The following is a 26,609-nucleotide window of genomic DNA, read 5'->3' as shown; positions in this document are numbered from 1 at the left end:
GAAAAACATATGAGCAGTTTGATAGCAGGCTGTATCACAGAAGCTTGAACGAAAGATTCTGGAAGGTTCTGGTAAGTGGTCTGCTTTAGCATTCCAGGAAGCGGCAGTTGGTTCAGAGTCGCAAATCCATACGAGTAAGAAGGAAAGATTTCCAGATATTTCCATAAGACACTGAGGGCTATTGATTAGCCATCATGTCACCTTGCTTACTGCCACAGAGATTTTGAACTGAATCTAGCCATCTCCCCCCAAAAAAGTTCTGGTAAGAAATAGGCTCAATGACACTTGGGCTAAATACCTGGTTTTCAAAATCAATAGATCCTGTGAGAAACAGAAGAAATACAGGATGGAAGGAAGGAAAGAGGAACAGTATTTATCCCTCCCTCCCTCTCTCCCTCAAAAATAAATATAGTTTTAAAATTAAACTTGGGAGACCAAAGGCCTAGCACAGGATTGGGCAACCATTTTCTGTCACGGGCTGAAGGTAGGTGCTGCAATCGGCTTACAGCTTTGAATCTTTTAGGATGAGGTGTCTTCAAGGTGTTGTAAATGAAACCCAATCAGTAGTTGCATTTGGAAGATTTCACAGCCAACCACCATGACAGGCAGTACTTTTCCAAAGGTGCTCCATGTTTAGTTCTCTTTGCTCTTGCCCACTGTCAGATGCTAAGTCTGTATCTCTACTCCATGGGTCACAAAGCTCCTCCATTTAACAACATATCCACATCCCAGGTTTTATTCCCAGCATCTCCAGGTAAGGCTGGACATGTTTGAAACTCTGAAGAGCCACTGCCAATCAGTATAACCAAAACTAAACCAAATAGACCAATGACACCAGTATACCTGAAGGAGTGTCTCCACCCCCATCATTCAGCCCAGACACTGAGGTCCAGCACTGAGGGCCTTCTGGCGGTTCCCTCACTGTGAGAACTGAGGTTGCAGGGAACCAGGCAGAGGGCCTTCTTGGTAGTAGCACCTGCCCTGTGGAATGCCCTCCCAGCAGATGTCAAGGCAATAAACAACTATTTTGACTTTTACAAGACATCTGATGGCAGACCTGTTTAGGGAAGTTTTTAATGTTTTATGTTTTATCGTGTTTTTAGCATTCTGTTGAGAGCCACCCAGTGTGGCTGGGGAAACCCAGCCAGGGACGGGGTATAAATAAATTATTATTATTATTATTATTATTATTATTATTATTATTATTTCTTAGAAAGTCTTATAAGCTTCCTGTGTTCCTATTTATAGGACCCTGTTTGGACACAGGGTGTATAGTATGAATTGAATATGACTGGAATGCAAAGGGAACTTGAATTTCAACTGTCATTGACCACCTGATGCTGCCATCTCCTGACATATGTCTAATATGTAAACACATAGGTGCCTCATCCAGTACAGCTAGTAGCAACCTTTCCAGCACTGAAATTTTTCAGGACAGGTCAGACTTGTATTGCCTAGGGCCAAAGGCATAAGGTGTTTCTAAAGGCCTCTCCATCAGATTTTAGGATATGGGAAAGATTATATGGAAGGAGACAATCATTTAGGCAGCCTGAACCCAAGTCATTTGGTTATCTAAATATATATATTTGGGTTTTACTTGAAAGTATTGTTACATGATTGCCGTAATTTAAGATGGGGTAAGTTGAAGAATCTACATGACCATAAATAAACAAATAACGGGATTTACTAGATATGATTTTGATTACAGAAAATTATGAACCACTTCTATTAATAAATAAGCCCATGACGGGGTGAGCTCCCGTTGCTTGGTCCCTGCTCCTGACAACCTAGCAGTTCAAAAGCACGTCAAAGTGCAAGTAGATAAATAGGTACCTCTCTGGTGGGAAGGTAAACGACATTTCTGTGCGCTGCTCTGGTTTGCCAGAAGTGGCTTAGTCATGCTGGCTACATGACCCAGAAGCTGTACGCCGGCTCCCTCAGCCAATAAAGCGAGATGAGCGCCACAACCCCAGAGTCGGTCACGACTGGACCTAATGGTCAGGGGTCCCGTTACCTTTACCTTTTAAAGCAACTCAAGTAAATCAACAGCATACTTAGAAGGTAAAGGTAAGGGACCCCTGACAGTTAAGTCCAGTTGCAGACAACTCTGGAGTTGCAACACACATCTCGCTTTACGGGCCAAGGGAGCCCACGTTTGTCTGCAGACAGTTTTTCCGGGTCATGTGGCAAGCATGACTAAGCCATTTCTGATGCAATGGAACACCGACACCAGAGCAGCGCATGGAAATGCCGTTTACCTTCCCACCGGAGCGGTACCTATTTATCTACTTGCACTTGACGTGCTTTCAAACTGCTAGGTTGGCAGGAGCTGGGACCGAGCAACGGGAGCTCACCCCGTCACAGGGATTTGAACCACGACCTTCCGATCGGCAAGCCCAAGAGGCTCAGTGGTTTAGACCACAGCACCACCCACATCCCCCATAGCATGCTTAAAACAGCTAAAAACAACCACAACAATACTAAATGTCTGACCAATTAAGCTACAGTTTAAATATAGCATGGGGACAGTAACAATGTTCATAGTTAGAAGTTCTTATAAAAAGAAACGACTTTGCTTGTAATTGAAACAAGAGCAAATCATCCTGGGCAGACAAGCTCAGCAGGTGGGAGAAGCCTGATTCATATATCCCAATCAACCAGCAGGAATAGAGGACAGAATGCAAAGTCTCTATTCGTGATCAGAGGAGGGAGAAAGAGAGGGGTGAGAGGAGGTGTTCTACAAAATATCTGTCTCTGTCTCCTGTTGCTCAGCTCCCTAGCAAATACCGGTGACGCCATTTTCACGCTCGTTCCTGGAGTATCCATCGCAAGAGTGTGATGAGCACTGAAGACCTCATGTTTGGTTCAGGATCCGTCATCCTCCACAGCTCCTCTGACAGAAATGCCAGGCTCTGGACCCCAGAAGGAAAATTGGTGCAGGGCCCCACCCATCCAAAGAGATGGAGCCTGAAAAAACCATCAATATATGCCCATCCCAGGTAAGTTTTCCTTTGCTACAGTTTCAATCATTTTCTCTTGCGGCATGTCCATATCACTTCGCATGGATATTCATGTGTTCAGTCAAATACCTGAACATGTCTGTCACAATGTCTGTGGTATCCTGGCAGAATCCTGTAGAACAGCATTCTTCCATCTTGGCTTCCCAGATTTTGCATTCCAGTTCCCATCACCCTGACTATTGGCTAAACTGGTTGGGGGTGCTGGGAGTTGTAGTCCAACAACATCTAAGGAAGAACTGTGCTGTAGAGGAATACTGCGGCTATGGAATCAACATATTCTGCCCTCCACTGTGCCCCAGATGCCTACAAACACTACGCAAATGTTATGCATGCTTGTGTATCCATATTAGCATGTATGCAAACCACGTTTCAGCTGCAAACCCTTTCACTTTGTTCAAGTGTCTTGAAGAACTGCTCTGGAGCTGATAAAGAATACGTTGAATCAATACATACTTGCAGACCCTGTGATTATTATTTTTATAGAGCATTTATGTAAAGAATATATTCATTAAGGCCATAGAATATCCTTTTAAAGAGAACAAATAATGTACTAACCTACATAACTAGGGGCAAAATCAATATACAAAATTAATTTGACCCAGGCAGGCTATCAAAATGCTTTATAGAGCTGACATGATTCAGACTTCTTTATTGTGCCAAAGGTTTGACCCAGGTTTCATAAGGTGCCTGGTTTATCATTTTGAGAGGGTGTCCTCTCTATGAAAACAACCGAGGTTGTGTGTGCACCCGCAGTGTCAACAAATGGAGCCCTATCGTTCTAAGTCCTTTGTGTTCTTTCTCGCAAACTCAGCTGCATCAAGGGAAAATCGGCTCCATATGTTTACAAAGGAAAAGGTCAGTTTAAGGAAACGGTGCCAACAAATGTGCTCTGAGAAGTTTGAATTAAGTCCATGAACAGACATACAAATATGATTTTCATTCAGAGACACAGAGGAATCCATGAAGTTTTCCCCCCTTTTCCCCCCTAGGAGGCCCCATTTCCCCAAAGGTTTGCTGCTGTTACTCCTCCACATGTTCTCCCTAGCATGGAGATAAGAGGGAGGTACATCCAGCAAGGGACAAAACAAAACCCTTATGGGTCCATCTTTCCTGCAAGGAAGAGTTGAATACACACAATATATTTAAAGCACAGCCCCACTTCCCATCACAAGAATCCTGGGATAGTTTACTTCTCACAAAGCTACAGTTCCCAGCACCCTTGAGAAACTATAATTCCAGAGATTCTTTGAGGGGAAAATGTGTTTTAAATGTATGCAGTGTACCATGGGTACGCAAACTAGGGCCTGGGGGCCAGATCCGGCCCAGTCGCCTTCTAAATCCGGTCCGGGAATCAGCGTGTTTTTACATGAGTAGAATGTGTCCTTTTATTTAAAATGCATCTCTTGGTTATTTGTGGGGCCTGCCTAGTGTTTTTACATGAGTAGAATGTGTGCTTTTATTTAAAATGCATCTCTGGGTTATTTGTGGGGCATAGGAATTCGTTCATTTTTCCCTCTCCAAAATATAGTCCGGCCCACCACATGGTCTGAGGGACAGTGGACCGGCCCCCTGCTGAAAAAGTTTGCTGACCCCTGCTGTGTACGCGGAGGAATAGCAGACTGTGAGGTGAAATCCTTTGCGTTTCAGCCGAAACGACCTCCCACTGAAGGGGCCACAAAACACTGCATTGCCTATAACGGTTGTACAGGATATATAAAAATAGACTGCGCTGTTACCAAAGCCATTGTCAAATTTTATAGCACAACCTTTGAAAATCATCAGGTTTTCAAGTTAATGTTGCCACTAAAAGAGGCCGTTTTAGGATAGCTTGACTGGTTCAGCCACACTGGGCACCACACTGCAGCCCAAAGTCCGCCACTGTTACCAACCAGGTTGTGTAAATTCTTTGTTCAGGAAAGCAGGTCAAGCATGTGTTGTACCATGCATGCTGTGCCCACAAGAAACAAATGGAGCTTTTTCCATGGGCTCAGTAGGCAGATAGCACAGCATTAAGGTTTTTTTATTTATTTAAAAAACATTTAAAAAACACATATAAAGTTGAATACTAACTGCACAGCTCATAGATATATATATTTTAAAAAACAAACAAACACTGAGACAATGTTCTATATCTAACTGTGGGTTGTTTACGCACAAAGAGGCGTTCTGCGTTCTGCAGTGAGATTTTGATCCTGACATTTAAGTGATGAACCTTGAGGTCAAGAGGATTCAACAAATCCCAAACAGCAGAATCTGAAAAATTCTCAACCTTTTGTAAACTTGCATTTCGGCTCTGAACGTGCTGCTGACTGTGGGACCTGGAACTCCACGTGCAGCAGCTGAGGAGATTTCTCTGACAGTGAGAGTGCTTCCAAGCTGGCAACCTTGCAGAAAGCAAATTTACAGCACTACCTCAAAAGCACAGCCTAGCCAGGGATCCCACAGACATCCTGCTCCCAAGGCAGTTGTTTTGGGGTTGCTTTTATGTGCAAAATGACCCTGCAGTGCTTCCCCTTCCCAAGTTCTTGTTCCAAAATGGCATTTAAACGCGTTGCTCTCTCTGCCATTTTGCTCAAGAAAAGCACTGGAGGGCTTCCCAGGAATAAGAAAAGCAGACACATAGTGGTACGGTGATCTTACTACCCTGGCATTTCCCTCTTAACTGTATGTCCTGTAGCATAGTTTTATCTGTGGGTGAACTTTGCCAAGTCACGTAGGCTCTGCACTTAAAGAGAGGTTATTATTTATGCTCCTAACTGATGCACACATTTCTGAAGAGGATTTAAGTGACCTCAAACCAGTGGAGGCTACTCCATGAGGACAAATGGGGCACTGCCCCACTGGTCTGCCCCCAAGCGGCCCCCACCTGCCTGCAGTGTGAGATACTCAAGATATATAAGCTAGGCACCAAATGGGTTTACGGTTGCCAAAACAGAACGTCTAGTTGCCATTTGGGGGCCAGATGGCTCGAAAGTTGCATTTTTCAATACAGTGGTACCTCGGGTTACATACGCTTTAGGTTACATACACTTCAGGTTACAGACTCCGCTAACCCAGAAATAGTACTTCGGGTTAAGAACTTTGCTTCAGGATGAGAACAGAAATCGTGCTCCAGCGGCACGGCAGCAGTGGGAGGCCCCATTAGCTAAAGTGGTGCTTCAGGTTAAGAACAGTTTCAGGTTAAGAACGGAGCTCCGGAACAAATTAAGTACTTAACCCGAGGTACCACTGTACGGCTTTTGGGTTCCTGGAATTCGTTCTGGTTGTGCAGATAAAATATCATGGATAGAATTCTAGAGGATGTGTTGTTAGTGCACGAAAAAGTCAAGATCCAATGATCCCCAGGCATGCACCTCCAGATGGCATCAGGTGGCATCCTGATACCAGGGCATCTTCACTTGGTCACAAGTGGCTGATAGGTAAAGGTAAAGGTAAAGGGACCCCTGACCATTAGGTCCAGTTGTGACTGACTCTGGGGTTGCGGCACTCATCTCGCTTTATTGGCCGAGGGAGCCGGCATACAGCTTCCGAGTCATGTGGCCAGCATGACTAAGCCGCTTCTGGCGAACCAGAGCAGCACACAGAAACACCGTTTACCTTCCCGCCAGAGCGGTACCTGTTTATCTACTTGCACTTTGACCTGCTTTCGAACTGCTAGGTTGGCAAGAGAAGTGGCTGATAGCCAGGTGCAAAATGCGCCTGCCAAATTTTGAACGCTGCCTACATGCCTTCTTTTTTACATCTAGTCCAGGGTGGTGGTGGCGGCGGCACTGCCTGTTGGTTTAAATTTCTCCCCTAGTGATGCATATAGTGGGGCAGAACCACTGAGCCACCCTCTTGACAGCTGTGCTGCTTCTGCTTGCACAGAGAGAGCAAGGCAGGGCAGTGGTGAGGTTGGGGACTCTCGCCAGTGCACCTGACGTCACCCCAACCAGGTAAACGGCAGCAATGCCCACGTCCAGGAGGGCAGTAACTGTGCAGCCCTCTGCCCCACTGCTGCCCCTGTGTCATTTGCCAATGAAAACCCTGCCCCCGATGCAGCTATTGCCTGCATTGGAAAATATAAAGGCATAGCCTACGTGCTGCTGTGTGTGGTTTGCTCTACAGCAAGGCAAATAGCTTGAAATGAATTTTTTATTGGTTAAGTGATGTGAGGAAAAGAGTTAGCATCTCTCCTCCTGCCCCTGGCCGCTTGTGTAGTGCTATGGTCCCAATCTGGATCAGGCCTTCTTGCGACTGCTCTTTGTGGACACTGAAAGAGATGGAGATGTATTCACACACACCTCAGGTATGCATTTCTCATTCATCATTTCAAAGCCTCCTCCAAACATTGGAGAACCATGAAGCATTTCTGTAAAGCAGGAGGCGTATTGGATTTGCACGCCATCTATCTAAAGTGTCACCTAACATGTCACCTACCTGACAACTGCACATGTAATCTAGCTAACATTTCATGCTGCAGAGATCCCAGCGTTCCTCTAGCCTGAAGAGCGGTCTGTTTAAATTTATGATCATTATAAATCCCAATGTTCCATATGCCCCTGTATGACTTCTCTATAACACGCCCCATAAGGTTGCCCATTGTTATTCCCATTTAATGGGTTGATAATTAAGGCTGAAAAATCGTGACTTGTCCAAAGTTATCAAGTGACTCTGTAATTGAACTGGGGTTTGATCTCAAGTCTCCGAAGTCCAGTGCATTTATCAACTGGCCCACAAGCTTCTCCCTGCATAATATTTTACACTGAAAACAACTGCAATTAGTTATAACGTGAAAGCTATTTCTTCTGCAGCCTTCCTCATTATCAAGTCTGGGCTGTGGGGGATAAATGAATTTGTTAAACACACACACACACACACACACACAGTATGACACTTTTATACTATGACAGTAGGTGTAGCTGGGTATGTTCCATATGTACATAGGATCCTTATTTGCTATGCTCCAAAATCTGAACTTAATTTTTTTAGAAAGCAGTTATTACGTAGTAGTTATTTATAGAAGTGTGTGTACAGTGCTGATGACAGCAGTGAAATGAGAGGGGGGCTGGAGAAGGGGAAACATCAGAAATTGCTGTTTAGTTGAAATGCAAACTCACCTTAGCCTCTTGGGATTTGCAAGTAAGGAAGAGTGCTCTTGTGCTAAGGTCCCGCTTGCAGGTTTTCCACAGGCATCTGGTTGGCCACTGTGAGAAGAGGCTGCTGGACCAGATAGGCCTTTGTTCTGATCCAGCAGGGCTCTGCTTATGCCCTCCAGATCTGTGCTTCCATGCATGAACCTCCATCTCTCTGATACACAGTGAATGCACTCTATGGCATACCCACTTGGCCCTTGTGGCTCCGCAGTGCAGGGGCAGGGGCATAAACACAGCCCAACCGTCCGCCTGGTGAATAATAACTGGCCACCATTAAGCGTCTCTTTGTTAAGGAACACCAGGTATAGTACTTGTACGAAATCCCTACAAGGGTACCTGACAACACTACTTGCAAGTGAGTCGTACATACTTAACACATACTTTTTTTAATGTGCTGTTATTTTTAAATTGCTTATTTTATTTATATTTCGGTTAAACATTCTCTCAGCTCGTGTTCCATGTTGGCTTTCATTAATCTTTTGAATGACTGCATGAGATGTGTTCTTTGTAAATGGCAAAGCAACCATAAATACAAAAGGTAGACGTTTAAGTAAACAATATTTTGTTTGTTTGTTTGTTTACATGAAATGGGATATAAGCATATAAGCATGTGTGTGTGTGCGCGCGTGTGTGTGTTTATTTCACACATATAGTGTGTGTAAAGGTAAAGGGACCCCTGACCATTAGGTCCCATCGTGGACGACTCTGGGGTTGCGGCACTCTTCTCACTCTATAGGCCGAGGGAGCCGGCGTTTGTCCGCAGACAGCTTCCGGGTCATGTGGCCAGCATGACAAAGCCGCTTCTGGTGAACCAGAGCAGCACACGGAAACACCGTTTACCTTCCCGCCAGAGCAGTACCTATTTATATACTTACGCTTGACGTGCTTTCGAACTGCTAGGTGGGCAAGAGCAGGGACCGAGCAATGGGAGCTCACCCCGTCGCAGGGATTCGAACCGCCAACCTTCTGATTGGCAAGCCCTAGGCTCTATGGTTTAGACCACAGCACCACCCATGTCCGTGTGTGTGTGTGTGTGTGTGTGTGTGTGTGTGTGTGTGTGTATAAAACACATTAAATCCCTACCCCCTTTGGATTAGAAACCCATGGAGTTACATCCGAGGCGAGAGAAAAGAGAATAAAAAGAAAAGGGCTTTTGCCACGCTGCCGATCCTTGAGGAGGGACAGCTCTTCAGTGTAAATGAACCTCTCAAAAGTACAGAGCAAGATACCCTTGAGCCAGCACAGCATGGGAGCAGCAGCGGGGATGCGGCAAAGGACAGCAAACTGGAGGCCAAGGGGCAGCTGGAGCCAGGTAAGCGAGAGCTTGTAGTGCCTAGAAACTTCCTCACAGAACTGGCATGTATAGCTACTGTAGGAGAATAGTAAAGGACCCCTGGGTGGTTAAGTCCAGTCAAAAGCGACTATGGGGTTGCGGCACTCATCTCGCTTTTCTGGCTGAGGGAGCCGGCGTTTGTCCACAGACAGCTTTCTGGGTCATGTGGCCAGCATGATTAAATTGCTTCTGGCACACGGAACACTGTGCTAAGTGCCAGAGCACACAGAAACACTGTTTAGCTTCCCGCTGCAGCGGTACCTATTTATCTACTTGCACTGGCGTGCTTTCGAACTGCTAGGTTGGCAGGAGCTGGGACAGAGAAACAGGAGCTCTGCTTGCAGCTGTTATAGTAACGTGCAGAAAGGCGAGGTCCCTTCCAACTCTACAATTCTATGAGAGAAAGAGGGATCACTCATACCTGACCTCCACACTTTTGTTATCAGGTATGAAAGATTCCTCCTCTGTTGCTCATTGCATGGAGAGATGTCCAGCCCACCTCCCTGCCCCAACAGGGTTTTCCCAAAGAAAACCCACTCTTTAACGCTGAATCAGAATACATGGAGAATGTGCCTGGGCAAAAAAGAAAAAGCACCCAGACAATTGGTAGAGCATGAGACTCTTAATCTCGGGGTTGTGGGTTCAAGTCCCACGTTGGGCAAAAGGATTCCTGCATTGCAGGAGGTTGGACCAGATCAGGGTTTCCCAAACTTGGGTCTACAGCTGATTTTGGACTACAACTCCCATCATCCCTAGCTAGCAGGACCAGTGGTCAGGGATGATGGGGACTGCAGTCCCAAAACAGCTGGGGACCCAGGTTTGGGGAACCCTGGACTAGATGATCCTCATAGTCCCTTCCAACTCTTCAATTCTGTGGTTCTATGGACCTTCACTTAGAAATGTGGGGCAAATATAAGTGTGGGTGAGCCCTCAGTTTCCATTTCCCATGTAGCACTACAAAACATGCACCATGGCATCATCGTGCCTTGAGTCTCCCTGTCCCCGGTAAGCAGTAGCCAATGGCATGGGGCGTTACAAATGAAGGGGAGAGAAGATGGCGAAGGAGCTGCTGCTTTCAGCGGTAACTCTCCATAACACACAGTCTCCACGACATGCAGACAAGCTAATCAAATTCCAGAAGGAAAATTGTCTTAGGCACAAATAATAATAGAAAAAACCAGCCAACTCCCAGTGGGTTGTTCAGTTTGTTCCACCAGAAAACAGTCTGCTGGCATAGTTTTTTAAAAAACAACAGCAACAACCCAGGAAGTCACAGTTCCCAAAGCCTTTGAGAGAAAGGAATTCAGAGTCTCCGTCCAGATCGCAAGTCCTTGTTCATTCAGAACTCTCGTGGCAGCCAGCAGGCAAATATCTGAAATATTAGACATATGAAACGGTAGGATTTCACACCAGGATGGAGTTAGCAACAGATGGTTCTAACAGGCAGACAGCCTCGTGCAACTGCCAAGCTATTCAGTAGATTGCAAAGGCCTGACATATTGCTAAGAAACAGACAGGGACCACACTGCAAGGAATGCACAGCTGTAGAAAAGGAGGTGTTTGAGTTCGTTTTGTACAATGCAGTCTCTGGAATATGAATTTCATATAAGCCTCCATGGCCATGCAGTATGAAAATCCCGCTAATAATCATCATAAATAATACACACACACACACAATGATTTTTCTCCTTTATGCATGCTGCCAAATTCCTCTGGGCACATACGAGCAATATAATTAAACACATACCAAGGAATAAAGGAACACTGCCTGGTGAAATTCTTACCTGGGGATTGCAGAGGAAGGATATACCTACTTTCAATAAACTCAGCTCCTAGCCATTATCCAGACAGGGAGCTCTGCAATTCTCAAATGCTTGCAAGCCCCCTCCTGAGAGAATGTGTAAATTAGTTACACGGATTCGCATAAACACATGTGAGTGTTTCTAGTTGTCCTAGTTAACTCACCACTCCCTGCATCCTATTCTTAATCATTTAATGGGCTGATGGAGAGGATGCTGTACAAAATCTTAAAAAATACTTATTATTTTTCTTAATTAAGAATTGTTACAGGCAGTAGACTCTGACCATAACATGCATCTCCTCTTCTCTTTTTTTAAAAAAAATAATATTTATTAAAGTTTTGAAAGTTACAGAAAGAAAAAAGAAAAAGAATTAAACATAACAAAACCATACAATACAATACAAAGACAAAAATATTACATATTCATAACAAAAATAAAACAAAAACAATTTAAAAAAGGAAAAAAAGAAACACATCCAATACTTTCAATGTTATTAACTTTCTTTTACTTGTTTCAGCGACCTCCTCACACCTCCCTTTTTTTGTATTCCACTTCGATTAATTGTTTCAGCAAATCCTTTCCATCTTCCTCAATTTTCTGTCCTATCATTTAACTTAACAAATTCTAACATTATTTTTTTTCCTTTAATCCAATTACAATCTATTGTACTTAATTCTTTGTAACATTTCTGCTAAAGCCATGTAACTTCATTCCAACATCTTTCTAACATTCCTTAATTTTACAATATTTCTTTAAATTTCTTCCAATCTTCTTCCACCGACTCTTCTCCCTGGTCTCGGATTCTGCCAGTCATTTCTGCCAGTTCCATGAAGTCCATCACCTTCATCTGCCATTCTTCCCGGGTGGGTAGATCTTGTGTCTTCCAGTACTTTGCAATAAGTATTCTTGCTGCTCCTCTTCTCTAGTCCTAACTAGTATCTCATGTGCCTCCTTATCACACAGCTTGCCTTTCTTGGTCTTTGTGCTCCCACAAATTATAACTAATAAGGCCACATTTGCACTGTACATTTAAAGCAGCATCATACCACTTTAAACAGTTCATGGTCTGCCCGCCACGAAGAGCCCTGATTTGTTCAGGTTGCAGAGAGCTACAATTCCCAGAGTTCCCTGGGAAGAGGGATTGACTGTTCAACCACTCTGGGAATTGTAGCTCTGCAGGGGGAATTAGGGTCTTTTCCCACCCTTTTCGCACCCTTAAGAAACTATAGTTTCTGCGATTCTTGGTGTGAAGCCACGGATGTTTAAAAAGCAGTATGAAATGCTTTGAATGTATGGTGCATATGAGGGCCATGAACAGTGTGAAGCACATTCTGGAAATGCTCTCGCTAGGTCATAATGTTCTTGCTACTAGTATAGCCAGTGCTCAGCGTGAACAGGTGGAGTTCTTAGTGTGAGGGGAACTGAGTTCAGAGAGATCTTGGTGAGAATAGGGAAGAGTAAGGAAGGACGGTTGCCACGGATGATTGACATGGAGTGAGCAGTTCAAATAGGGGAGCTCACTTGATTAACGTGGAAGTATGCTTTCCCCCATTCCCAAGAGGCAATGCAGCAGCTTTAAACTTGTAAGCACAACGACTGTAGTACATGGGGAGAAACTGCCATTGTAAATACAAATAAAGAGTTTGTGGGGGTCCGCTAGGCCAAAACATTCCTTCTACATGAGCTGCTATTGGCCAGTCTTAAAGTCACCGCTTATCTGCCATCCCAAGCATTTTAAAGCACCATCTCAGTGCTAGGCAATGGAGAGAAAAGCCTTTTAAAAAACCCAACCGATTTCCATGCCTTTACATAAAAGCAGAAGCCAAGTTCCTCTATCCGCCTCCCGCTTAATGAAACGTTGGCACTTTGTTGTTGTTGTTTAGTCGTTTAGTCGTGTCCGACTCTTCGTGACCCCATGGACCAGAGCATGCCAGGCACTCCTGTCGTCCACCGCCTCCCACAGTTTGGTCAAACTCATGCTGGTAGCTTCGAGAACACTGTCCAACCATCTTGTCCTCTGTCGTCCCCTTCTCCTTGTGCCCTCCATCTTTCCCAACATCAGGGTCTTTTCCAGGGAGTCTTCTCTTCTCATGAGGTGGCCAAAGTATTGGAGCCTCAGCTTCAGGATCTGTCCTTCCACTGAGCACTCAGGGCTGATTTCCTGAAGAATGGAGAGGTTAGATCTTCTTGCAGTCCATGGGACTCTCAAGAGTCTCCTCCAGCAGCAGAATTCAAAAGCATCAATTCTTTGGCGATCAGCCTTCCTTATGGTCCAGCTCTCACTTCCATACATCACTACTGGCACAGATTGCTTTGAATACTGTTTTCTGGGGCTATGAGTCACCTGTCTTTCTATATTTAAACACCTTTGTGAACGTGTGTGTTAAAACACAGATTACTGCTGCATCCACACGGCTATTTGGATGGATATATAGCAGGCCTTATCTCAACAGTGAAAGGCAAAGTCTGTGCCAGCTGTTTAACAGGGAGGAAAAGCTATGCTATGCCCCTCCTTTGCACTGTGCAGTTCAAGACACTGTTATCTGGAGATTCTTCTGCCTTCTCAGCCAAGAGAGAATGTAATCCTGGGCAATTACACTTAATTCAAGTCCGGAGGCTATTACTGGAAAATTGGGAAGAGAGGCTGCTGCTCCTCAACATTTGGGGTGGTGTTGTTTTTTGCAAAGGAAATGATTTAAAAGCATTCAGACAAAAATATTCTTTGTTGTTTTTGCAATGCTTAGTGTTCTTGAAAGTTAGAAGTCGGTCATTTCTTCCTACTTTCATGAAAACAAAAAAGTGGCTAGCTTTTAAGCCTGGGTTTGTGTGTTTTTTTCTTTGTTTTTCCGAAGAGAACCATCAGTGGGAGAAAGTGTTGTGAGAGGAGTTTCTTATATCTGTTGGATTATTTTACTTTTATACAATTATCGTTCTCGTTAAAAATAAAAATTGGGGCCAAATAAAACATCATGCCCATACTGCTATTACTAGCACCAAGGGGAGGAGATATTCTCTACTTTTTCTGCTCTGCAATTAAGATGCAGTATCAGCAGGAAGGCTATTCGGATCTTTTAAAGTGCGAAAGAGGAAAGGCTTGCTCTCTGTGTGTGTCATCTTCAAGGCAGCCACGTGGGGCTGCTAATTAGTAGTAGTTGTAGTAGCAGAAATTGGCCTGTGAAAGATTCTAGTCACACATCTCTGGTGTCAGTTCTTGTTTGACCTTAAGCCTTGGATGTGCATAAGCAAATTGAACATTAAGGTATGTAAGATTTGATCAAATCCAAGTTTGCCCTTACCACCCCTTTCAGTCTGTCAGCCCTAACTTTATTTTATGCAGCTATTTAGATCATTTTGCAGGCCGCCTGCTGTTAGCTCTCTGTCCTGGGGCTGGACCAGTTAGGGTGGGGAAGCTTAAGCATTTTACTTTGTGGCCATCAATGCAAAACCCGCTGTGGTGAAAGGATAACAATTAAGAGAAGGAACTCAGCCCAAAACAACTGGCCTCAGTGCGTACGGAAATCCAAACTCACTTAAGTATATAAACAGCTTCGCAGAGTCAAGAATCCCTTAACATATACTTTAGAAACTGGAAAAGATATATAATTGGCAGGCAGTGGGTAATTTATGAAATGTGTAACCTCAAGGTTTTTTGTCATGATAAACCAGCTGAGATGTTTGTTGTTTCCCAGGTAGTAGTGAACGGAGGGTTGCAACACCTCTGCCCTGATATCTTATGAGGGCGGTCTATAAATACAGTGGTACCTCATGTTACAGACGCTTCAGGTTACAGACGCTTCAGGTTACAGACTCCGCTAACCCAGAAATAGTACCTCAGGTTAAGAACTTTGCTTTGAGATGAGAACAGAAATCGTGTGGCGGCGGGGTGGCGGCAGTGGGAGGCCCCATTAGCTAAAGTGGTACCTCAGGTTAAGAACAGTTTCAGGTTAAGAATGGACCTCCATAACGAATTAAGTTCTTAACTCGAGGTACCACTGTACTTATATAAAGAGATGCAAATAAGTAATTAAACATTACTGTTTTGTAACTCGAAACAATTGCAAAAGGCATGTGAGTCTCCTCACCCTCCAGGAAAGCTGAGGATGGAGAAATACAATTCAAGAAAACTGCCTGTTCTTATTTGTCAGGCTTGAAAGGGAAGCCTGTGATGACTCTCCAGCAGCTGTCTTGTCTCTCCATGAAATGTAGTCAGACAAGGCCGCCCACTCCCATGTAATGGGTTTATGTTCCCCCCTAGTCTTCACTTTGCAGTTAGAACTTGGGCTGCCTGTTGGCTCTTCTTCCACCTTCCCCCACTTGCCAAGGCAAACTCAATAGCTGCCTCCCACAACTGAGAGAAAGTACACCCTATAGGAGTGCTTCCCCTGCTCATTGGAGCCAGTAGTGTGACAGGGATGTTGCCTGGCCACAATCTAGAAAGCTAGTTGATCTAATTCTGTAATGAGACACCAACAAAATGACCTCTACTGCAACATCTATGCAGTACTTCTTAATCCGGCCTGCAGGAGCAGCTGTGATGAGGAGTGTGAAAGTTTGTTCTAAACAGTTTTAAACAAGACACAGTTTCCTGTGTTGTCCAAGCTCAGAGAACAGTGGTTTGCTCAACTCAACAAAGTACAGTTTTCACCACTGGCAACTGTGTTTTTGTTTAAAACTGGAAATGAAAGCCTACAATCTCTCCCCCCCCCCCAGCTGTAAAAGATGATGGAGCATGCAAATCTGAGGCTTGTGCAGACCCATTTGTGGTAATGGGAAACCTTGGTTTCCTGTTACATCTGAACCAAGCCTATGTCTCTGCTTATGGTAAATGAAGCCTGATTCCTGACCCCCATCCAAAAACGTATGTTGTTTTGCAAGTGAATGTTACTTACTGCTTGTAAGTTCAATGGCTTAACAAAACAAACTGCCAAATGTGATAGGAACTAGGACATTATCTCAATTGAAACTTTAGCAAAAAGCAGGCATTCTCAGCTGCTATTCAGAGGAAACAGTGAAAAATATCATGGCAGATATTAAATGAAGAGTGTTGTGAACTGTTGGTTTATGAAGTCTAGACGGGTGGGAGGGTGTTACCTCTGCATAGCCCATTGTTTCAAACTCATTTCATATCAGAAGCATCTGAAATGAGAAGTGAAAAGGGGGGATATCTAATTCCCTTGTTCAAACAGATACACTGCATAATTTTCTCTTTCAAAATCCCATCTTCAAACATCGCCTTGGAGATCAGCCACTGCCTGTCTTTCACACAAATCATAACATGATTAATCTATTGACACTCAGTCTATCTTTCACTGTCAATCACCTGCATCTGCTTTTCTCTGAGAAAACAACCTGAATGTTGTAAAAATGCTCATTCCTCTTGGAACAGAATATATTTGCTGAGCATCCTTGAATAGTCATTGGCCCATTATGGCAGGGACAAGGAAGGCATTGTCGGACCACAGGCCCATCTACTCCAGCATCCTATTCTCACAGTGGCCAAGCAGGTACCCGCAAGAAGCCTGGAAGTACTACATGAACACAACAGTATTCTTCCCCCCTCTTGATCTCCATCAACTGCTACAGAGAGACATACCACTTCTGATAAGTACATAATCATCATGATTAGCATTACAGATAGCATAAATTTGTCTAATGCCATTTTAAAGCCATCCAAGCTGGTGGATATCATTAATTACGTCTTTTGGTAGAGAATCCCATAATTTTACTAGGAAGTTTAATGTGAATAAGTACTTACTTTGTCCTGAATCTTTCAACATTCATCTTTGCTGGATGGCCCCAGATTCTATTGTTAGGAGAGTGTTTTTGTACATAGCATGCGTAATTATAAACTGTAGCATTTTCATTTTACTTGCTTTTTTCTGAAGTAAAAAAAAAGCCTCATATATTGCAAACTTTCTTCACAGGAGAGCTGCTCCGATCCCTTGATTATTTCGGTTGCCCTTTCCTACAACTGCGATTATTATTATTATTATTATTATTATTATTATTATTATTATTATTATTAATTATGCAGTGACCGCAAGCGCACACAGTATTCCAAGTGTGGTTGCATTGTGATATCTGCAGTTTTAATTTCAATCCCCTTTTCCTAATGTTCCCTAGCATGGAATTTGGCTTTTTCAAAGCAGCCACACACTGGATCGACAGTTTAATCAGGCTAGGCACCATGCCTCCAATATTTGTTTCCCGATAAGCCATTGCAAACTGCACAGAGCAAACATGTCTCTTTGTCTCCAGTTTCCAACCTGCTTCCAGCTCACTCACACACAACTCTGCCTATTGTTCTCCTGTGTAGCAGCAGGGTGAGGAACGGCCACCCATTTGCTCTATGGCACAGAGCAACTTCTTTGGATATGTAAACTGCGGTACTTAACTTGCCAGCCAAAGTCATCACCTTCACAAAGGAACTGGTTTGGCTGCTTCCCTCTGCCATGCACACAGGATGACAGATTTAGAAAGGGCACAGGGTATAATCCAGATTACCCACCCACCCCACATACACATTTCTCCTAACAATGAGTTACAAACCCAAAACGGTTCCCTAGTGGACCCTGCATCTTATACCCCTCCGCAGTGAAAACTGTCCCTTTATCCCTCCTCTCTGCTTCCTGTTCTTTCACTGGTTTCTGATCCATAAGAGGACTTGTCTTCTTATCCCATGTCTGCTAAGCTTACTCAGAATGAGCGGCTTTTGTCAGAAGCTTTTTGAAAGTATAAGCGGCGGTATGGATGTATAACCAAGAAGTAAACAACTGCATGAAAATCAGACCTGCTGCAAGCAGCAAACATGTGAAAGAAGCACATGTACAAGGGGTGCAAGGAGGCCTGAAAAACCCACCCTGTGCTGATCTGTGTTGAAGGGAATCGGCACCAGGTGAGTTTTACAAGCACCTCTGCTCCCATCTTTTGAAGTTCTGCTGGAATTCCAAGGGTGCCCATGTCTTGCAAAGCCTGCCTGGTGCTGATCCTTTCCATCTCTGATCCAGATGGTGAAAGGATCACCACAGGGTGTGCTTTACAGCACATGAGAAGCCTTGGAAATCCAGTGTAACTTCAAAGGAGGGGCGTGGGGATGCTCCCAGGGTGCAGAAGAATTCCCCCCTTCTTCCCCATGCTGCTGTTACCTTGCTAAGTGACAGGGGTGGGTCTGGATTTTTAAACTTACTGCAGCACCAGTGGGAGGGGGCCAAGGGGAGAAATAATTATTTCTCCGCTTCCTGCTGTTGTACAGAGTCACCGGCAGGGGGGTTTGTTGCTTGAGAGAGGAGGAGGGGATTTGTTCTCTAGCACCCACCCCAAGCACCTTTTGTTGTGTGTGTGTTTTAAATAAAATAATAAATTGTTATTTATACCCTGTCCTTCCCGATTCAGAAAACTGGGCTCAGGGCGGCTAACAACAAATTTAAAACACTCAATTGATGCAACTAAAAATAGCATAAAATACAGTAAAAACGTGAATAACAATAAATTCAGAATTCAAAAATCAATTTAGGGGGGAAATCCATCCAATAAACATTAGATGATCAAAAGTGATGGGCAGGCCTTGAGTTTGCCCCTCTTCACGATTTGTAATGGAATTTATTGCATAACATTCGATAAAATTTGTCACTTGAAGCTCACAGTCAGGGAGACGCACCGGCCACAAGTGGTAAAGCTGGATCCAAGAGTGCATACCTAAGCTACATACCTGCTCCTTCGGGGGCAGTTTGAGTCCTTCCAGAACAGGTTGTCTCCCCAGACTCACAAATAGCCCACCAACAGCACCACCATCTCATCAGGATTCAACTTCAGTTTATTGGCTTATAGACCTCAACCAGCCAATTACTGCCACCAGGCACTGATGGAGGTAAACATGGATATACCTGCAGCATCTTCAGATCGCCTGCATTGAGATCTTTGTGACCTTGTCAATAACTCAGCCAGGCACGCTATCTTATCTCCCAACTAATTGGTATGCCTGGAACGAGTCAAGAAAATTAGGGGAATTATGCATGAGTTTAAAGCTATTGTTGGTAGACTATTTGCTTCCATTGTCTCACAGGCATTCTGCTTGTATCCCGTGAAAGCATGTGGGGTGTGTCAGCTCCTTTGCTGTCAAGCAGTAATGGGCGAGTTCTTCCCAGACTGATTTGGAATGGATTAACTAACTAAAACAATTTCCAAGATAAATTGTTTTCAGTAGATCGAATGATGTGCCAGGCTAAAGTTCAGGTCCACCATGTTCCTGATGGTGTTATCTGGAGCATCATGGGGTCTATAAACTTCCCCACACCAAATCTTCTGCCAACAGCACCCTCTCCCTTTTCCTGAACCGTCTTTATCTTGCTGCAGTGAGGGGCTCACAGTTGGAGCCTCTGCTAGACCCTATGTGCTGCCAAGAGCTACTGAGAATCATGGGGACTATATGACTCCTACTGAAGAGTCCTTATGCCCACCACTGACTAGTAAGTGTAAGTCAGGGGAAAGGCAGCAATGGCAAAACCTCACCAGATCTTTAGATTAAAGCAATCCCCTACCAGGCTCACCCAAAATTAAGAGCTGACTCAGTATCAGCTCACAGGAGTGTTGAGTTACTGAAATTAATATTTCAAATCACTTTCCCAAATAAGTTTCAGTGCCACCGCTTAGCAAACAATATTTATAGATCCAGGATGCAGAACAAGAACACCTGACTGGGACATTTCTCAGGCTCTAATTGGGAGGACAAATTGGGGGTAAAGGACAAGGTGAAGAAAAAAAATATCCCTGAACTCAACTGTAAGTTAATGCCAGTTCACAGAAGTGAAGGGCAATATACAGATGATGGACACTAGACACAAGAGAGTGCCCATCATTTGCAGTGAATACAGAAAAGGGGGATCTTGAATTTGCCAAGCTGAACATCTCCAAATGCTGGACACAGATGATATTTCCTTTCCTTAATTAGGCTGGTAACAGCTTGAATCAATATTAACACATGCAGAGACTGGCGAATAATTTCCCACCTGCAGCAAATATAATGATGTCCCCAAAGTCAACATGACAACTGGCATGAGGAATGTTTCACAGCGGTCAGAAAGATTAATCAATATAATAAGAGGTGTGATTTTGTTTTGTTTTGTGTGTTTCTTCATAAGCCACAGAATGTGCTGCTGTGAGCTGCAGCCAGGTAACATTGGGCAGAACTTCATCTGCCTTGAAGAACTAAAGTCCCTGGGCCTTTTTGATAACTGCTTTAGTGCTTTATGCATCCTATTTCCACCAACAATATAAAAAGATAGGAAGCTGCCCTCTGCTGAATCTGACCATTGTCCCTCTAGCTCAGTCTTGTCAACATTGACAGGATTTCAGATGGTGTTGTCTCTCAGCCCTATCTGGAGTTGCTGGGAAATGAACCAGTGACCTTCTGCAGGCAAGGCTGATGCACTCCCATTCAGCTATGGCCCTTCCCCAAGATATGTGGTCAATATCTTTGTGAGGATGCTGGGCAAATCTTTCTGCTGGACACTTCTGACTTATTTAGGGGGAGCAGGTGGGACGCAATTAGGTGTGCAGGTCCCACAAGTCCCCCACCACCAACATGAGCATCCTTGCCTTTCCCCAGGTTTGCTTCTTCCTAACTAGCTCTGACATTCCTGATTTTCTCACCAAATTGAAGATGTTCTTTTTCCATGCGCGCACGCACAAACACACACCAGTATTACAAGGAGCCCAAGCACAGAGGCCGGGGGAAAGACACTTTATCCAAACCCAGGCAGTAAGAGCATCAGAGTGTGATGAGCAGGCACCATCATAACTAAACACATTGAGATCCCACTCCTGCCACTAACTCAGGAGGAGAGCAAGGGGCAGTTGTGAGTACAGGCTTAGAGACTTGAAGGGTAAAGAAGGCAGCCATGAGTTGCTTGGTATAGGAGCTTCTCCCCCCTCCCCAGAGCTGCTTGCTTGCCTGATTGATTTTAATAAAAGTTATATAAGGTAAAGGTAAAGGGACCCCTGACCATTAGGTCCAGTCGTGACCGACTCTGGGGTTGCGGCGCTTATAATAAAAGACCTGTAAGCCATTTACAATAAACCGATGTCCATAAACAGACTCGCTCATCAAAGCTTGATGGCACAGTAGTAGCAAAATATATTGTGCGCCTCCTACTACATCCCAGGCTGCTTTCTTTCCTCAGAGCCTCAGCTACCCAGAATTGACCGTCCTCGACAAGCGTCTCCCAATCAGGCTCCTTCAGAGGACACAGCGCAAAGCCGACTGAAAACACCCCCGCTAAGCAGCATCCTGGGGCAAAGGAAGCACGAGGTAACAGCACTGACGATAGCATTCGCTCTTCCTGCTGTCTCTGATCCTGATCTGACTCACACACGCACACCCCTCCTTCCCCAGTGTAGGTTAGAATTCAGGTCAAGGTTAAGGGCTTCTCATATAAGCACTGGTTAATCAAAGGGGCTCCACGTGATAATGAAATTTTACCGAGAGTAAGCCAGCTTTGATCCAGAGAACTGCACATATCAATCCATGTGCCAAAGTGAGGTTTTGGGTTTGGGTTTCTTGAGTGCCACCCCCTCTCCTGAATCCTCTTTTGAAAGTGAAAGAAACCTTAAAAGCCAATTGTGATATGGCGTTGCTGTGCATAATATACCAGGATGTGCACAAAAGATAATGCTTCGTTCAGAGTCTGCTTCAGCACTTGAAAAACGAGGCCACTTCATCTCATATTGCTTTGGGTATCTTCAGTTTGAGTCAAAAGTAGAACCTCACTTTGGAAATGTGAGGTTTTGTATGTCCCTCTCCCCCATTAACCAACATAGGGAGATGAATAAATAGTATCTCATTTTTACTTTTGGATAGCAGTGGGTGAAACTTGCAGGCATATAGCCCCTTCTGAGGAGGTGAAGCCTGCCAAATTTCTGACAGATGGGGGGGGCAGGGAGCTGTACAAAGGGAGTCAGTGGTTTTTCTGCAAGTAGTTTCACTCTCCCCATCCCACACATTGTGGGGGGGGGGGCATTTGTATGGAAATGGACTAAAAGCCTAGACTTGTCCTTGGGTAAGTAACCTGCAGAATCTCAGATAGATAGGTGCTGTGGTTATGGGACTGAGGAGTTAGGAGGAATGAAGACTTGTTCTCTTCTGCCCTTTGAAAGCAATGTGATTGGAAGGAGGAGAGGAGAGCCCAGGCAATGTTATTGCCTTGCTATTGGAAGCTAGAACCTTCAGCTACAAAACTATACTATACCTCCACTGCCTCCTACCTCCTTTACCTGCCTCATACTTTAAGAGCTTGGAAAGAAAATGTAAGCATTTCTAAGAAATACTACGAGACTCGCTCTCTAAGATGGATCAAAGGAGCGTCACAACTCACTTGCAGCCATTTTGGAGAAGTCCTGCTTTGCCATAGCCTGAATCCCTCCATCAGCACTTCCAAGCTCCTCGCCTGATCACAAAATGACACCACAACTCCTCTGTTTATATTACAGCTGTATTTCTAGGGTTTCCAAATCTTGAAACCTCTTTGGAAGCAGCCTCACTAGATCAGAACCAGCAGCATTCACATCTGCCTACCGGCCCAGAAAAATGCAGATAATGTCAGTAGGGGTGATCTCAAGGTTCACTCTAAATCTCTAGGGGGGGGTGTGCACACGTGCATTAAAACAAATAAATGCATTTAGGATTCCAAGGGGGAAGGGATACCCCTTGCCCTGCCCTGCCCCCCATGATTTATGTTGTTTTTTAAACAACAACAATCAAACATCTCCCCTTGAGAAGAATATTAGCACAGAAAAGCTATAACCATTCTTGCTGGTGTGCAGCTTGTTCTGTGGTGTGTGTGTTTTTTTAACGTGGGGTGAGCATTCAGAAATGGCGCCACCTGAAGCGATACAATCCTCCGGACTTTGCCAGCTCCTTCTTGCTATATTTGTGAACCAGGCCTCACTCTGCCTCCGACTGACAGATATGACAGCTCATGCATCCATCTTTCTTTCTTTCTTTCTTTCTTTCTTTCTTTCTTTCTTTCTTTCTTTCCTTGTCCAATTTTGACACCAGAGCTTTTTCAAACACAACCTGGAGGAAGAATTCCTGCAAAGAATAGCAAGGAGGACAGTCCGCCGACATCTGTTTGGAGAAATTAATCCCCACAAAGTCAACCGGTTCGGGGCAGGCTGTTCACCTTTCCATGCGCTGGCAACTACGGTATGTAACACATGCTTCTAGAGCCCCTTGGCTTACCTGCTTTTCTGACAGGCTTGCCTCTAGTCCTTTGTTGGCCTTTTACAGCTGTCTCTTGAGTTGACATGCTAGCATGTTAGGCTATTACTAAAGCAAGTGTGCCTATCTGCGTGGCAGACATCACTTAGGCTAGAAGCTTGGCCCAGAGCAAGAGTTCTGTGTCAGGCCCCTCATAAAAATGTAGTTCTCCTTCCTCTCTTCCAGCCCTCTTACTTTAATCCTGATGCTCTATGGCACTACAGCCCAGCCACATGAAATGCCAAGCCGTGTTGATTTCACACTGCGACTTTGAGTTAGTGCTCTCAGAATGGCAGTTTGATAGATTTATGAAAGATTTAGAAAACATATTTATTGGAATATTTGTGGGAAAAATACAGAATAACAGATACAATCTTGCTTAAAATGTATATAGGAAGTGCAGTGTAAGCGATGGAAGTCAATCAATTAAATTTTATTATTATTTTCATACTGAGATATTTGTAGAATAAATTTGGAAGAAATTCTCCCAACTTTTCTTCTTCTTTGTTTCTCTTTATTTTTTCTTTTCTTCTTTTTTCCTCTTTTCTTCTTTTTTATATATGTGTGCTTATCTGAAATATATATGTATGTATTTGTGATATTTTGCTTATATTTTGTAATAATTATGTTAAATAAATTAAATAAAAAGAAAGGAAGAAAAAGAGAGTTGCTTCCCACCGTCGGCTGTGAGCAGACTTCCACAATTTACAGTTCACATGAGCAGCCTAGCTGTGTGAACGGAGCAATAATACTGAATCTGCATACTCAAACAAAATGGCATCTCCAGTTCTGTAAAAGAGAAAATTCTGATCCCCTCCTCCCTGTGCACAGGAGTTGTGAGTTTGCAGCTCCATGGTTATGTACCATGCTTACACAAGTAGGCCGGTCTTCTGCAGGAGTGAGCCAACAGTTCTGCATGGAAACAGATGGTAAAAATGCATTTGACTTCAAACACACCCTTTCTCTTCTCTTCCATATATATAAATATGCTTTTCTAGATGTTCCCCAACCAAGAGCTAAACTAGATACCTGCACTATAAATTAAAGCAGGATCATGCCACTTAAAACAGTTGTGGCTGCCCCCAAAGAATCTTGGGAACAGCAGGCTGTTAGAAGACCCTTGCTCCCTCTCAGAGCTACAGTTCCTAGAGTGGTATAACAATTAACCCCCGCTTCCAAGGAAACTCTGGGAATTGTAGCTCTGTGGTGGGGAATAGGGATCTGCTAACAACTATCAGCAGCCTTAGCAAACTCAAATCCCCTGGATTCCTTGGGTGAATCCATCACTGGCTAATACAGTATGATGATGCTTTTAATGGATAGTGCAGATAAGGTAAAGGTAAAGGTACCCCTGCCCATACGGGCCAGTCTTGACAGACTCTAGGGTTGTGCGCCCATCTCACTTAAGAGGCCGGGGGCCAGCGCTGTCCGGAGACACTTCCGGGTCACATGGCCAGCGTGATGAAGCTGCTCTGGCGAGCCAGCACCAGCGCAGCACACGGAAACGCCGCTGGAGCAGTACCTATTTATCTACTTGCACTTAGGGGTGCTTTCAAACTGCTAGGTGGGCAGGAGCTGGGACCGAAAGACGGGAGCTCACCCCGCCACGGGGATTCGAACTGCCGACCATGCGATCGGCAAGCCCTAGGCGCTGAGGTTTTACCCACAGCACCACCCGCGTTCCTAGGATAGTGCAGATAGGGCCATAGTAATCACCTGGGTGCAAATAATGTGTGCTTTCCTCCCTTTTTTGCTATGCAAATAGCAGCCCCAGGGAAGTCTGAGCAGCCTTTAGAGTATAGACCAAGGGGCTAGTGAGACTGGGGGGGGGGGGACCACTAGCATAAGAGCATAAATAGTCCTGCTGGATCAATCCTATGGCCTATCTAGTTCAGCATCCTGTTCTCTCAGTGGCTAATGAGATACCCACAGGAAGCCTGCAGGCAGAACCTGAGCCCAAGAGCACTCTCCCCTTCTGTGGTTTCCATCAACTGGTATTCAAGAACCATGAAGGCAGAGCATAGACATCATAGCCAGTAGCCATTGATAGCTGTATTGTCCATGACAATCCCAAAAAAAGGAACACCACTCCAAAGCTGCTATTTCTATTTCAAGGAAAGATCAGGCTTTTAACTGCACATTAAATTGCATTCATGGAATTAGCATAACGTCTACTCTGACCCTAACTGGCTGTAAGCAGCTTAGAATAGGGATTTGCACTCTATACGCATTGATCATGCTATGTCCTCCATCACGATCCTCCCTTCAAATATGGCCTCTGCAATCCTTTGTAGGAGATGGAGACTTTCACCTTGCCCAGCAACTTACCCATGACTGCACGGATGGTGAGCAAGGGAATCGTTTGCACCTCAGAGTCCGACTTAAAGTCCATGCAGCTGACATTCCCAGAGCTGGATGAAGTGTCTGCAGAAGAGCCCAAGGCAAGTGACAGGAAAAAACCACCGGATCAAACCAAAAAGGCTAAGCTGCCCCCCTTGGTTAAAGCTTCAAGATCTCGCCTCTCTGAAAACAAGAAGACTTCAGGTTGCCGTCTTCCCTCGGTTCCTGCTGTAATTGCATCTGCATCACTAAAGTGGGGAAAGTTTTAATAACTTCTTAAGGCTGCTGACATAGATTCCATCAAAGCATGCCCTAGTGTTCTGGTCTTGGTATCTGGTACAGACCACAAATGTTCAGACACTCTGAAGCCAAGCACTTCTTTGGTACATGAACATTGCAGGGAAAGAATATCTGTATATATCGAATCAACAGTGGAGGGGGAGAAATCTAAATGTTCCATTAAAGAAAGTACCACGGGCCTCTTTGGTGGGCAAAACTGGAACCATTTTAATCTATTGCATGAGCTACCAGGGTAAAGCAAGGATGTTTCTCTAAGGGTGCAAAGTACACCTTTTAGTCTGAATTTGGCACTTGTGGATGTTGTCCAGGAGGGATACAAAACTGAAGAGTGTAGGGTGGGTGTTGAGGATATAAATGCTAACTAATATGTTTTATTTTTGAATTACAGACTTGGGAAATATTAAAAGCAATTTAATTTGTGAAGAA

The 26,609-nt window shown here is 44.3% G+C and overlaps 1 protein-coding gene across 4 annotated transcripts; it reads left to right on the top strand.

Moving 5' to 3' along the window:
- Positions 1 to 75: 75 nt before the first annotated feature.
- LOC307210061 (uncharacterized protein) lies at positions 76 to 26,609 on the top strand. 4 transcript variants are annotated; one of them, XM_079965650.1, is made up of 6 exons: positions 76 to 134; positions 2,773 to 2,999; positions 9,253 to 9,467; positions 21,469 to 21,596; positions 23,343 to 23,489; positions 25,838 to 26,609. In XM_079965650.1, the coding sequence occupies exons 2-6, from the start codon at positions 2,839 to 2,841 to the stop codon at positions 26,150 to 26,152; spliced, it is 966 nt and encodes a 321-aa protein (XP_079821776.1). In that variant the 5' UTR covers positions 76 to 134; positions 2,773 to 2,838; the 3' UTR covers positions 26,153 to 26,609. The 4 variants fall into 4 exon arrangements, with proteins under 4 accessions (XP_079821776.1, XP_079821775.1, XP_079821777.1 ...); XM_079965649.1 differs by having other exon boundaries at positions 95 to 262; XM_079965651.1 differs by lacking the exon at positions 76 to 134 and adding an exon at positions 314 to 484.

The sequence above is a fragment of the Podarcis cretensis genome, assembly GCF_951804945.1.
Source record: "Podarcis cretensis genome assembly, chromosome: 2".
Classification (NCBI taxonomy): domain Eukaryota; kingdom Metazoa; phylum Chordata; class Lepidosauria; order Squamata; family Lacertidae; genus Podarcis; species Podarcis cretensis.
The sequence above is the reverse complement of the archived record's forward strand: the minus strand, read 5'-3'. Positions and strand labels throughout refer to the sequence as shown.

Coding starts and splice junctions, on each gene's coding strand:
- LOC307210061 (XM_079965650.1), top strand. CDS start 2,839: ATGAGCACTGAAGACCTCATGTTTGGTTCAGGATCCGTCATCCTCCAC. Junction 3,000..9,252: donor TCAATATATGCCCATCCCAG/GTAAGTTTTCCT, acceptor CCTTTGGATTAG/AAACCCATGGAGTTACATCC. Junction 23,490..25,837: donor TCCATGCGCTGGCAACTACG/GTATGTAACACA, acceptor AATCCTTTGTAG/GAGATGGAGACTTTCACCTT.